This window comes from Equus przewalskii, chromosome 7, assembly GCF_037783145.1.
Source record: "Equus przewalskii isolate Varuska chromosome 7, EquPr2, whole genome shotgun sequence".
NCBI lineage: Eukaryota > Metazoa > Chordata > Mammalia > Perissodactyla > Equidae > Equus > Equus przewalskii.
Genome location: NC_091837.1, coordinates 70,453,938 through 70,468,333, shown reverse-complemented (window position 1 = coordinate 70,468,333; position 14,396 = coordinate 70,453,938). Strand labels below are relative to the sequence as shown.

Here is a 14,396-nt window from a genome sequence, read left to right as displayed (position 1 = left end):
TCTCCAGTTTTTGGGAAGCATTTGAGAAGGATTGGTATTAGTTGTTCTTTAAACGTTTGGTAGAATTCACTAGTGAAGACATCTGGTTCTGGGTTTTTCTTTCTTGGGAGATTTTGTATTATTGATTCAATCTCCTTATTCCTTATTGGTCTTTTAAGATTTTCTATTTCTTCATGATTCAGTCTTGGTAGGTTGTATGTGTCTAGGAATTTATCCATTTCTTCTAGGTCATCTAATTTGTTAGTATATGATTGTTCATAGTTGTCTCTCATGATCATTTGCATTTCTGCAGTGTCAGTTGTAATGTCTCCCCTTTCATTTCTGATTTATTTGTCTTTTCTCTTTTTTCCTTAGTCCTGCTAAGGTTTTGTCAATTTTGTTTATCATTTTAAAAAAGCCAGGGGCCGGCCCCGTGGCCAAGTGGTTAGGTTCGTGCTCTGCTGCAGCGGCCCAGGGTTTCGCCGGTTCGGATCCTGGGCGTGGACATGGCACCGCTCATCAGGCCACATTGAGGTGGCGTCCCACATGCCACAACTAGAAGGACCTGCAACTAGGACATACAACTATGTACCGACGGGGATTTGGGGAGATAAAGCAGAAAAAGAAAAAAAAAGATTGGCAACAGTTGTTAGCTCAGGTGCCAATCTTTAGAAAAAATTTAAAAAATAAAAATAAATAAATAAAAAAGCCAGCTCTTATTTTCATTGATCTGTTCTATCATTTCTAGTCTCTATTTCATTTATGTCTGCTCTGATCTTTGTTATTTCCTTCCTTCTGCTAACTTTGGCTTAGTTTGTTCTTTTCTAGTTCCCTGATGTGTAAAGTTCAGTTGTTTATTTGAGAGCTTTCTTTTTTCTTAATAGAGGTGTTAATCATTATAATCTTTCCTCTTAAAACTGGTTTTGCTGCATCTCATAATTTTGGGTATGTTGTGTTTCCATTTTTGTTTGTTCCAAGATATTTTTTGATTTCCCTTTTGGTTTCTTCTTTCACCCATTGGTTTTTCAGGAGTGTGTTGTTTAATTTCCACATATTTGTTAATTTTCCAGCTGACTTCCTGTTATTGATTTTTAGTTATATACCATTGTGGTCAGAAAATATATGATTTCAATCTTCTTAAATTTGTTAAGACTTTTGTGACCTAATATGTGATCTATCTTGGAGACTGTTCCATGTGTGCTTAAGAAGAATGTGTATTCTACTGTTGGGTGAAATGTTCTCTGTATGTCTTTTAGGTCCATTCAATCTAAAGTGTAGTTCAAGTCCAGTGTTTCCTTATTGATTTTCTGTCTGAATGATCTATGCATTGTTGAAAGTGGGGTATGGAGTATTGAAGCCTCCTGCTATTACTGCATTGCTGTCTGTTTCTCCCTTCAGATCTGTTAATATTTGCTTAATATGTTTAGATGCTCTGATGTTGGGTGCATGTATATTAACAATTATTGTATCCTCTTGATGAATTAACCTTTTTATCATTATAAATGACCTTCTTCATCTCTTATTACAGCTTTTGAGTTACAGTCATTTTGTATGATAGAAATACAGCTATCCCTGCTCCTTTTGGTTTTCATTTGCATGGAATATTTTTTTCCATCCCTTCACTTCCAGCCTATGTGTGTCCTTAACAATGAAGCAAGTCTCTTGCAAGCAGTATATAGTTGGATCTCGTTTTTCAAACATTTAGCCATACTGACAGAATAATTTAAAATTACCTGTCTTTGAGGGGCTGGCCCCGTGGCCGAGTGGTTAAGTTCGCGCGCTCCGCTGCAGGCGGCCCAGTGTTTCGTTGGTTCGAATCCTGGGCGCGGACATGGCACTGCTCATCAGACCACGCTGAGGCAGCGTTCCACAGGCCACAACTAGAAGAACCCACAACGAAGAATACACAACTATGTACCGGGGGGCTTTGGGGAGAAAAAGGAAAAAATAAAATCTTTAAAAAAAAAAAAAAATTACCTGTCTTTGAGTTCTCAGATTTTTTTCTATACTTGATTAAATCTGATGTTGATGCTCTCTCTTGCATTTTTCATTTCATCCATTGTATTCTTTAGCTCCAGAATTTCTGTTTGGTTCTTTTTTATGATTTCTGTCTCTCTGTCGAACCTCTCATTTTGTTCATGTATTGTTTTCCCGATTTTGTTTGGTTATCTATTTGTGTTCTCTTGTAGCTTACTGAGCTTCCTTAAAACAATTATTTTGAATTCTTTGTCAGACGATTCGTAGATCTCCATTTCTTTAGGATTGTTTGCTGGAAAATTGTGTTCTTTTGGTGGTGTCATGTTTCCCTGATTTTTTGTGTGTTCCTTGAAATATAGCATTGCTTTCTTCACATTTGAAGAAGCAGTCACCTCCTCCAATCTTTATTGACTAACTTCAGGAAAAAAATACCTTCACCAGTCAGCCCAGCTAAGGATTCTGAGGCTTTCTCTATGAAAATCTTTCTCTATGAGATCTTTTCTATGCATGTGCCTACTCCACGCTGTTCTTTCTTGGGGGTCAATTCTTAAGATTGTATGCCCTCTCTTGATCTTGCAAAGCCAAGTCGGATGCTGAGAACCTCCAATTTGTTTTCCCTAGTGTGGTGCCCTGAAATACTCAAGTTTGTAGCTTCTCCGAATCCCACAGAATCAGGCCAACTTTCTGCGCATACTCACTAGCCATCTGCAAATGCTCATACTCATCATCCACTGGAGTGCACACAGGCAGCTGGCCATGGGGCATGTCGTAGAGTGTTGTGGGTGCCCATGGGCCAGTTTGGCAGGTCTGCAGGAAAGGCATTCCCAGTGGCTCACGGATGGGCTTCCTCATGGAGTCCATGAGGAGTCCAGTTAGGAGGATCCACATCCTTTGATAAGATCCAAGCCCTAGGTGCTCTGCTCTCAGCCTCTTCCAACTCCTCAGCCATGCAGATCACCTCACTATTCTGGGTGGAGTGAGAAAGAGCTGGGCCTCTTGGGCAGCTGGGGAAGTCAGGTGCTAACTTACTTCCTTTCTCTTTCCCCCATGGGAGAAATCGCAGACTGAGGGGGTCTCTCTTGGCACTGAGCTCTGCCACCTTGGGGAGAGGGTGACATGGATAAAGTGAAGCTCTTCTTAACCTCAATTTATCTATTATTGGATTTTTTGCTCCAGTGGTATTCTGTAGCTTTTCTACTGGACTCCCGGACTCCAATAAAGGTACTCTCATCCATCGGTGACTATCAAAATCAATATTTTGTGAGGAGATAGTGGTAGAAAACTCTTCTTCTCCTGTCTTGCTGATATCCATCTGCGTAGGTACTGAGTTTATCTGAGTACTGTGCTCTAATGTTCTGTGCTTGCCGACCAATTAGAATGGAAGTACCAAGTGAGAGTCTGTTATTGAATTTTAGGTATTAACCTCCACTAGTGCATGTGTACTTGGTTCCATGTTCTTTATTGTTTGCCTGGTGTCCTGACCCTTGGCGTCTGATCACTTGAACTTATCACCCACTTCCTGACTCAGATCCACAGTGACTCTTAGTTTTCAGATCCCTGGTCTTCACTGTACTCAGTCAAAACCTGTGGTTGCCTCCATCAGCTCTTTTCATTTTGCTTTTTCCATCTGGGAATATCCTGAGTCTATGCCCTCATTTCAGCCTAATACTCTGCACTTACAGAAGGAAGATTTGTATGGAAGTACCAAAGGAAGTGCTTCTGAGATGGTCTATAGTGTTATATCATCAAGAGCTTGGCAAGTGCTTTTAATTTCACAAACTGTGAGAGATTTCTTACCTATAAAGCAAAGACATACTAAAAAGTCTCAATGTGTTTCACTTCTTCTTAGATCTATAGCTCTTAGAACAAGAACATATTTCCATATTTATAATTTATAATTTTATTATATATGTAATTCCTCAGTTATATTTTCAGTAACTCTGATACTTCCTTCTAAGAGTGTGAACATCAAGAATAGTTATTATATATCTCAGGATGTTTTGTTCATTTTGCCCCCTTTTTTCATTCATGTCTCTTGATGTCTTGTGATGATCACATCATGTGACCCATGGAATGCCCCAAGTCATCCACTTTATCAGTCTTTTAAGTTTAGAGTAACTGACAAAGATTTTTTTCTTCAGAAGGGATTTTTAAAATTCAAATACTACCTGGAAATGTTTAAAACATAGCCATTAGCATTCATTCAATATTTTCCCTACTTCGTGTCAGGCCCTATGATTGAATACTGGATTGATGGGCTTCACAAAAAAAACGGAAGGTCACATAGGCTATCAGGTCACCAAGTGTGAGTGGGGCAGGTTGTGTATCATGTTACTTTGGATTCAGGAGCAGAATGGTCCAAGATAAAGTAAATGTAAACCCTGAGTTAAAGTCTACTAGAATACAGAAGGAATACAAGAATTCATTTTGCACTGCACTCAACATTTGTGGTGAGAAATCTGAAGGTCAACAAAGTGTGAGAAAACAGCGAAACCAGGCATATGGAGGAATCAAGACATTGTTCAGAGACAAAGCTTTTGCCGTCTCCTCTCTCTCTGCCATGAAGTTGCTATTAATCATATAGACTGCCCTAAACCATCCTAGTAGAGGTACAAAGGAGAAGTAAGCTATTGCAATGAATAGTGCACACAAATTGCAGATGCAGCTGCTAACAGAGTAAATTAAACTGCTAAAATTGGAGAGAATGGGACATTTCAGGGCTTAGGGAGCTGCTGAAGGAGGGCAGTGAAGAAAACCAGATTAATGATGCATATGGCCAGACGGGAATTGCCACTCTCCCCATCTTGCAGATGGGTAATTTGAGTTCCACAGATAGTAATTTGCCTAGGTCTTCAAGCTTGCAGTGACCAAGACAGGATTAGGCTTAGATTTCCTAGCCTCACTGTCTGTTCTTGGTAGGATTTGGACACTCTCTACTGGCTGCTGGAGGAAAAGATGCTGTGAGGGACAAAGGGGACACCAGCAAGTGAATTTCAATGGACCCTTCATATATTTTCCACTCCCTAGTAAATGTTTCTCAACATAGTAAGAAAAATGAAGTTTCATAAGTGGTTTGTGCTCTTAAAATAGTCATTAATTTGGTAACATTTTATAGATTTCATAGATAAATCTTGCATAACTGAATATACAAGAAGTTGTATAACTTGCTAGTTAGATGAATGGTTAGAATTTTTGAGGAAACAGTTATATCCTACGGCAATATAATTTATCTGAAAACAAACTGTTTTCAGTGTTTTTAATGCAATACTGCCAACTCTTCGATATAGAACAGCAAGCATAGTTTTAATTAATTATGAGAGTGAAGGGCCAGGGTTAAATTTTGACCAAGGATGTTAAATCCGGCCCCATTACTGAAAATATAATTGAAGGTTTATTATATATATAAAGCAAGATGAAATTCTTCTTCCCCCTTTCCCTCCTCCTCCTTTTTGTATTCCATTGTATGAATATACCACAATTTATTTATTCATGCTCCAGGTGATAGGCATTTCAGTTATCTCCAGTCTGAGACACTTATAAATAAAGCTGCTGTGAACATTCTTCTACATGTCTTTTGGTGGACGCATGTATTCATTTCTGTTAGGTATATTCAGTGGCATACCTATAATATTTGATACCTGGAATGGGTCATTTTTAGTGCTCCAAGACCTCTAAACAGTGAAATTATTTTCAGTAATAATAATGAAATGAATAATAATGACAAGATAACCAGTGATTTAAAACTTTTTTTAATCTTTAAATCATTATATATTCATGGAAATTACAAAGATAGCACAGAGGTCCCAAGTACCCCTGCCCCAGTTTCCTCCAATATTTATATCTTACATAACTATAATATAATATTAAACAAAGAATTGACATTGGTACAATATGAATGTATAGTTCCACGCCATTTTATCACATGTATAGATCCAGCTAACCCACCACCACAATTAAGATACAGAACTATTCTGTCACCACAAAGGTCTCCCTGATGCTACCCCCTTTATAGTTGTACCCACCACTCTCAACCCCATCATTCCTAACCTCAGGCAACCACTAATCTCTTCTCCATCTCCGTAATTTCACCATTTTAAGAACAGTGTGTAAATGGAATCATAAAATATGTGCTCTTTTGAGATTGACTTTTTCACTCAATGTAATGCCTTTGAGGTCCATCCAAATTGCTGCATGTATCACTAGTTTGTCCTTTTTATTGCTGAGTAGTATTCCATTGTATGGATATACGTAAGTTTGTGTAAACCATTCACTTATTGAAGGACATTTTGGTTGTTTCTAGTTTTTAGCTATCATAGTCGAATCTGCTACGAACATTTGTGCACAGGTTTTTGTGTTTTTCGTTTCTCTAGGATAATTGCCATATGCTATTGTTGGGTCTTATTTGTATGTTTGTTTTTTTTAAGAAACTGCCAAACTGTTTTCCAGTGTGGCTGTGCCATTTTATATTCCCACCACTAATATGTACAAGATCAAGTTTTTCCACACACTTGTCAGCTTTTGATATTGTCACTATTAGAACGGAAGCGTGTAGTGATATCTCATTGTGGTCTTAATTGGCATTTCCCTAATGGCTGGTGATGTTGAATAACTTTTCATATGCTTATTTGCCATCTGTGTATCCTCTTTGGTGAAATGTCTCTTTGTGTCTTTTGCCCATTTTATAGTTGGATTAGGTATTAATTTTTGGGAGTTCTTTACATATTCTAGCACAGAGACATTTGCAGGATATGGGGTTTGGAAATATTTTTTCCTACTCTGTAGCTTGTTTTTTATCCTCTTAACAGGGTTTTTGATAGAGAGAAAGTTTTTAATTTTGATGAAATACAATTTATCAATACCTCTTTTATGGATCAATACCTCCTTTTTATGGATCATGCTTTTGGTACCTCATGAAATTTATTTTTAAGTGTCCTATATTTATACACAGTTAGTGATTAGACCCCAGATTAAGGTAGGCATTTTTTGGCTTTGTTTTGGAGTGTTTTTATTAAATAAATACCCTAGGATGTGGTCAGAACACTTGAGAGTAGTCCTGCCTCTGTCAATTACTGGCAGACATGATTTAATGAAGTACCAAAGAACTTAAAATCTAGGACCAGACTTCAGGTCTTCAGTCCCAGCTCTACTACATACTGTATTAAATGTACGAACTTATGTAAGATGCTTAACTGCTCTGTGCCTCCATTTCCTCATCTGTAAACCAGGGATAATAATAATAATGAACTTGCAATAGTGTTTGTTGCACTATGTGGCTTGGGAAGATACTTAGGCTCCCTGAGTTTCAATTGCTTTAGCTCTAAAATCGGAATAATACTTGCTGCCCCATCTGAGTTAGAAGGCACTTGTGAGGGTGAAATAAGATTTTATTTGTGAAAGTACCATATAAAGCACTCACAAACAGTAAGTCCCTTTTATCAATGATTGTTATCGTTAAAATAGATATTCTATCTATCTGTAGATAAAAGTGAGCATCCCTAAATCAAGGGTTCCCTAGGTCAAATGAATGGGTGAATCATTAGGGTGGAGGAGGAAAATATTTGATGTATTTTATCTCATCTCTTTTTAATTTTAATTTTTGCATATATTTAATAATTTTATAATATATTTACATAGTAATAATGGCATATAATTTATAAATAATCATTTGTTTGTGGGTGCTAAGAACTTTTCTACTGAAAGTGATACATAATCAAAAAAGTTTGGGGCCAACCCCAGTGGGCTAGTAGTTAAGTTCAGTGCGCTCCACTTCAGTGACCCAGTTTCAGTTCCCTGGTACAGACCTATAACACTCATTTGGCAGTGACCATCCTGTGGTAGTGGCTCACATACAAAGAGAGGAAGATTGGCAGTGGATGTTAGCTCAGGGCGAATCTTCCTCAGCAAAAAAAAGTTTGAAGACCTACTGATCTAAGGAAATACTTGATATGGGCTCTTCATATACTGTTAATTCAGGCTTTCTTGGCAGCATGCGTCAACTGCCTTACCAATGTTTTTGTACTCTGATTTTTTCTTAAGGAAGGAAATTACCTTAAGGAAATCATCAGAGATAAGTAGAAAGAGCTACATTTAAGAGTGTTCATTGTTGGGCCAGCCCTGTGGCTGAGGGGTTAAGTTTGTGAGCTCCCCTTTGGCAGTCCAGGGTTTCTCTGGTTCGGATCCTGGGGGTGGACCTATCACCGCTCATCAAGCCATGCTGAGGCAGCATCCCACGTAGTACAACTAGAAGGACCCACAACTACAATATACAACTATGAACTGGGTGGCTTTGGGGAGAAGAAGAAGAAAAAAAACGATTGGCAACAGCCGTTAGCTCAGGTGCCAATTTTGAAAGAAAGAAAAAAAAAGAATGCTCATTGCAACATTATAATAAAAGAAGTAACCTGTATGTTCATCAAATAGGGAAATGTTTAAATAAACTGTGATTTATAGGTTCCAGCCTATGTTGCACAGCTTGGCAAGCTGTAATAAAGTTTTAAAGTTAGAAATTATTTCAAGGAATTTTTCGTGACGAAACATTCCCAATATAATGTTAGGTGGAAAAGTTAAGATACAAGGAGATACAGATATAGGTATGCAGAATGACTTCAACTCTAATAAAAATGTACATACATAAGACCGGAAAGAAACACATTACCATGCTAATAGTGGTTATCTCTTGGTAGTAGGATTAAGTGTTATTTTTAGTGTTTTCATACTTCTCCATATTTTCCAGTTTTCCTGCAATGATCATGTATTAGTTTTGTACTTAGGAAGAAAGAATTTTTTTAAAAAGAAAAAATATCATAAGCCATACTTGTTATTCTTAGGCTTCAGATTTTTAATTAATTGAATAACTTTGTAGGAGTATGAATCACAGGATTGGGAAGGACTTTAATAAGTTATCATGGCCAGTTCTGAGAATTTCACTGATCACTTTCAGGCAGATGAATTCATTTTTCAATGTTAAAGTGTATTTTGTTTTTTTGGTAATCTAGCAATTTCGGCTTGTTATCTTTTTAAGCCTTCCACAGAATATGGATAACTGCTGGTTATCACTTATGTTGCTAATCAGTATGATTATGTATCAGTTAAACCAACAATTATTTATTGGGCATTGGGTAGGTAGTATGGGACATATATTCCTGAAATATATTCCTGAGTCCCAGCCCTCAAAGAGATTCCAGTTTAGTTAGGGAAATGAGACTAATCCTTGTCAAATGGTGAACAATACTCAACAGTATTTGACAAATGTCAATTTGTGTGGTATTGGCCACTCTTGCAATAAGACTTTAGACATCCTTTCTTTCAATCTTAGCAAGTCAAACTTCTTCAAAAGTTCTTTATTGAGCCCATTCTCCAAACTTCAGCTTCTTGGTGCAGAATTTGATTTAGAAACCAGGAAGACTTGATGTTTATAAACAGTGCCTTCAGTCAGAGGTTCTCAAACTTGGCTGTCTGCCCAAATCTCCTGAGGTGCTCCGGAAGAACACAGATGCCTGCATCCTACCTCTGGATATTCTGATTTAACAAGTCTCATCTGAGAAGGAGGGAGGGAAAAGGAGAGAGGGGGACTTTGAAAATATCCCTGAGTAATTCTAAAGTATAGACAGTGTTGAATATCACAGCTCTTAAATTAAAAATGGGCTCAATGAAGAACTTTTGAAGAAATTTGAATGACTAAGACTGAAAGAAAGGACAAGGTCTAAACACTTTCTGAAAAAGCATTTCTTCTTTAATGGTGACATGAACTTGGGTATGAAAGGCAACAACAGGGCTGTTTTTACGACCCTGGCAGAAACCCCTTCAGTGGACTTGTGCCCTGTGAGGAATCAGGGCAATGGGGGAGCCTCACTATAATATGCTGACTCTACCCTTGGATCTTTCCTTGGACATGCATGTGGGCTATCTTCCTACCAAAGCCTTAATCCTCTTGCAATATTGCAGGGACCCGTCCCTCTTCTATTTCCTCTATCCCTCTGTTTCCTCTAATAGTCATCATTTATTGAGCTTCTGTTATCTACCAGGTGTTTACATCCATTACCTCTGATCCTTACCAGAACCTTGAAAGACAGTTCTTTTACCGATGAAGAGACAAAACAGGCTCAGACAGGGCAAGTTTTTGATCCGAGGTCACAAAAAAAATGTCAAAACTAGGTGTGAAAGCCTGCTCTGCCTGACTCCACTGCCTATTTTTTGTCTGTGACATCATGGTGCCTGCCTCCCTGCTGCTCCCTCACATGTTTCCTCTGCTCAGATGGCCTACATGCTGGTCTTTTACTTTTCTTACTTCAGTGTCTGTGCAGATATGTGCTTAAATAGAGCGGTGTCTCCTGAAAGGCTGGGTTTTGCCTTTTTAAAATTCTCCTTTCAGGGAACGCTGTGAGGAGCTCCGTGTTGAGTTGTCTTGTATCCATGAGAAGAAGGTGTGCGAGGAGCGGAAAGCACAGGTTGCATTTAATGAGGAGCTGAAAAGGCAAAAACTGGTGGAAGAACAGATGTTCTCAAAGCTCTGGGAGGAAGACCGATTAGCCAAGGAAAAGCGAGAAGCCGAAGAGGCAAGGAGACAGAAAGAGCTGGTGGAGAACACGCGCCTGGGGCTGAATGCCCAGATCACCAGCATCAAGGCGCAAAGGCAGGCAGAGCAACGACTGAAGGAAGAAGAGGCGCGCCTTGTGGTGGGTCTTTTAAAATGCTTGTCACAGGATTATCCGCTCAGTGGGTATACTGCGTAGTTTGTAGGCCTGTCACTGTACAGTTTGTCTGATGGGCCTGGGCTGGTTCACAGGGCGACAGACCGTGGTCAGAGCCTTGGATTTCAAGGCCCAGCTAACAGTGCCGTCTCCTTGTATAGGGGACTGCTGTGACTCAGTTTCTTTATCTGAAAAATGAGGCAAAAGAGCGCTTGTCTTTGTTGTGAGGATGAAATGGGGTAATCATTAGCAATGCCGTGGAAGGCTAGTGGCAATTTGGCAACATCCCCCCATTCTTTGATATGGATAATTGGCAGTTTCCAAACCATATGTAAAGTGCTGTACAACAGCTACAGTGATCTCCTGGCCACCAACATCAATAATTTCTTTCCAACAAGATTGTAGCCCCTGCTGTACAGAAATTAGAGCTGTCACTGGAAATGCATGAAAGCATCAGAAAAGTAGCAATTTTATATGTATATAAAAAAGCTTTCAGAACTGGTACTTCAACACCATTAAATTTAGGAAAAAAGGTATTATTTTCCTGGGAAAACTCAAGTATTGAAATTTGGAACCATAAGAAATGTCAAAGGTAAGGTATTTCAGAGCTCTAGAAGCCTTCTCTGGGTTTTTTTTTTTTTTTTTAAAGATTTTATTTTTTTCCTTTTTCTCCCCAAAGCCCCCCGGTACATAGTTGTATATTCTTCGTTGTGGGTCCTTCTAGTTGTGGCATTTGGGACGCTGCCTCAGCATGGTTTGATATGCCATGTCCGCACCCAGGATTCGAACCAACGAAACACTGGGCCGCCTGCAGCAGAGCGCGCGAACTTAACCACTCAGCCACAGGGCCAGCCCCATTCTCTGGGTTTGAGACGTTTCTTTTGAAGAGTTTACTAGACGATGCTAAATATTTTAGCTTCTCTAAGAAAATCAAAATACTGGGCCCCAAACTGCCTTATATATGTGCATCCTCTGGTGTAAGATACGTAGTGAGCCATTTTTACTCACAACACTTCTGACATCAAATGTGTGGGGGTTTTTCCTCACACTAAACAATTCTCTGATTCTCTGTGGACACCAGCTAGGTGTCCTCCAATTCAATTCAGTTCTGACACTAACTGGAAATAGCATCAGACTCCACAGGTGTAAGGTCTCAGTCCCGCAACACTGCCTCCACTTCAGATGCCAGTTTCAAGTAGTGGGTCCCCAGGTTACCTACACTTCTGTTCAACTTGACTATAAAGTCAGAGGTTCTCATGACTCCCCTTCGCTATTTTCTTTTTTGAGGAAGATTAGCCCTGAGCTAACATCTGCTGCAATCCTCCTCTTTTTGCTGAGGAAGACTGGCCCTGAGCTAACACCCATGCCTATCGTCCTCTACATTATATGTGGGACTTCTGCCACAGCATGGCTTGCCAAGCAGTGCATAGGTCCACACCCGGGATTCGAACCAGTGAACCCTGGGCCGCCAAAGCAGAATGTGCGAACTTAACCGCTGTGCCACTGGGCAGGACCCTCCCCTTCACTTTTAATAGTTCACTAAAATAACTCAGTGGACTCAGGAAAGTGCTTTACTTACTATTACCAGTTTATTATAAAGGATACAACTTAGGAACAGCCAAACGGAAGAGATGCATATGGCAAGGTATGGGAGACGATACACAGAGCTTCCATGCCCTCTCTGGGCACACCGTATTCTCAATACCTTGATGTGTTCACCAACCCAGCTCTCTGAACCCTGTTATTTGAGGGTTTTTATGGCGGTGTCATTATGTAGGCATGATTGACTAAATCCTAGGCCATTGGTGATTGAACTCAATCTCTAGCCCCTCTCTCTGCCCTGGAAGTTGATGGGTGGAGCTGAAAGTTCCAACTCTCTAATCACATAGTTTGGTCTTTCTGGTTACCAGCCCCCATCCTGAAGCTATCTCGGGAAGCCAGCCACTAGTCATCTCATTAGGATACAAAAGAAAGTCTTACCACTTTGGAGATTCCAAGGGTTTTAGGAACTATGTGCCAGGAATGGGGGACAAAGACCAAATATTTATTTTTTATTGTACTACACTTAGCTATCTCTATTTCTACCTTCCTTTAAAAAATTTGTTTTGAAAATTTTTTTGGAAATAATTTTAGACTCACAAGAAGTTGCAAAAAATAGTAAAGAGTTCCTGTGTACCATTATATAACCAAAGATTATATGTATGTTTATATATATTATAACTATAAAAGCCAGGAAATTAACATTGTTGTAGTACTTTCAACTAAAGTTTTTCCTTATTCAACTAAATTAAACCTTCTTTGGATTTCATCAGTTTTTGCATGCACTCTTTGGGGGAGAAAGGGTAATAGTTCTGTGAAATTTTATCAGATATATAGATTTATGTAACCACTACCAAAATCAAGATACAGAACTGTTCCATCATCCAAAGAAACTCCTTCCAGCTACTCTTTTATAGTTAAAACCTCCCTCAACCCTAACCCCTGGCAGTCACTGATAGATTATTTATCCCTATTATTTTGTAATTTTTGAGAATTTGTGTGAATTCCACCCTTTTTAATGTTTTATTATGAACATTTTCAAATGCATGGAAGTGGAGAATACAGTTGCAAAGAGTTCCTCGACCCAATTCCAATGTGTGTGTGTAGGCTTCCCCACACCGACAAGCAGTTCCAGATGCCAGCAGGGTGTTGGAGAATTCAACTCAATTCTGACAGTCTCCCCAGAGATAGAATCAGATTCCACAGGTAAAGAGCTCAGTTGCACAAGACTGCTCTCCACTTCGGATGCCAGCCACAAGCCCAGGTTGTTATCTGCGCTTCTGACTGACCTGCTGTAAACTGGAGGTTCCAACAACCCTCTCCAACTGAGGATGCCAGTCTCAAGTCCAGGTTGTTGCCTGTACTTCTGACTGACTGGCTATAAGTCAAAGGTTCCCACGACCCCCTCCTTGGGTTCAATTAATTTGCTAGAATAGCTCACAGAAGTCAAGAAAACCTATTTACTTACTAGATTACCAATTTATTACAAAGGATATTAAAGGATATGAATCAACAGCTAGATGAAAGGATACACAGGGTGAGGTCCCGAGCCAAGGAGTTTCTGTCCTTGTAGAGCTTGGGGCTTGGCACAGTGGCAGTGGAAGTGTTCTGGTTCCCCAAACTAGAAGCTCTCCAAAAAAGGGCCAATGAGCTGTCCTTTTAGGTTGTTATGGAGGCTTCATTACCTAGTCATGATTAAGTTACCGGCCATTGAGTGGGACTCAGAGGTGCAATCCTCTGATCACATGACTGGGTCTCCTGGCAACCAGCCCTCAGCCTTGGAGGGATGGGAGTCAGAAAGTGAGCACAGAAGCTCCTATTGCTCTTACCACTCAGGAAATTCTGAGAGTTTTGGGAGCCATGAGCCAGGAACTGTGGATAAAGACCAAATATATCTGAGAAATGTATTTTGGTCATCTGAATGACCAAATATATATTTCTTATAAATCACAGTAATATAACAATGACCCCCATGTACCATCTCCCAGTTTCAGTAGCCGTTATATTTGCCGTACTGGTTTCCTATATCCTCCCTACTCGCTCTGTTTTCATGTTTTTAAAAAAATCCAAGATATGTCACTTCTTCCTTAATTACATCTCAAGTATGCATCTCAACAACAACATAATTAAGAACATTTTCTTATACAATGCCAATATCATACCTGAGGAAAAAAATAATAATTCCTTTTTATCATCTAAAATCAGCATTAA

At 39.4% G+C, this 14,396-nt stretch overlaps 1 protein-coding gene across 1 annotated transcript in view; it reads left to right on the top strand.

Moving 5' to 3' along the window:
• Positions 1 to 14,396, top strand: part of CFAP53 (cilia and flagella associated protein 53) — a 43,493-nt gene that overhangs the window by 7,860 nt on the left and 21,237 nt on the right. The window contains exon 4 of the mRNA XM_008514661.2: positions 10,328 to 10,631. Within this exon, the coding sequence (XP_008512883.2) occupies positions 10,328 to 10,631 (304 nt within the window). The remainder of the gene's footprint in view (positions 1 to 10,327; positions 10,632 to 14,396) is intronic.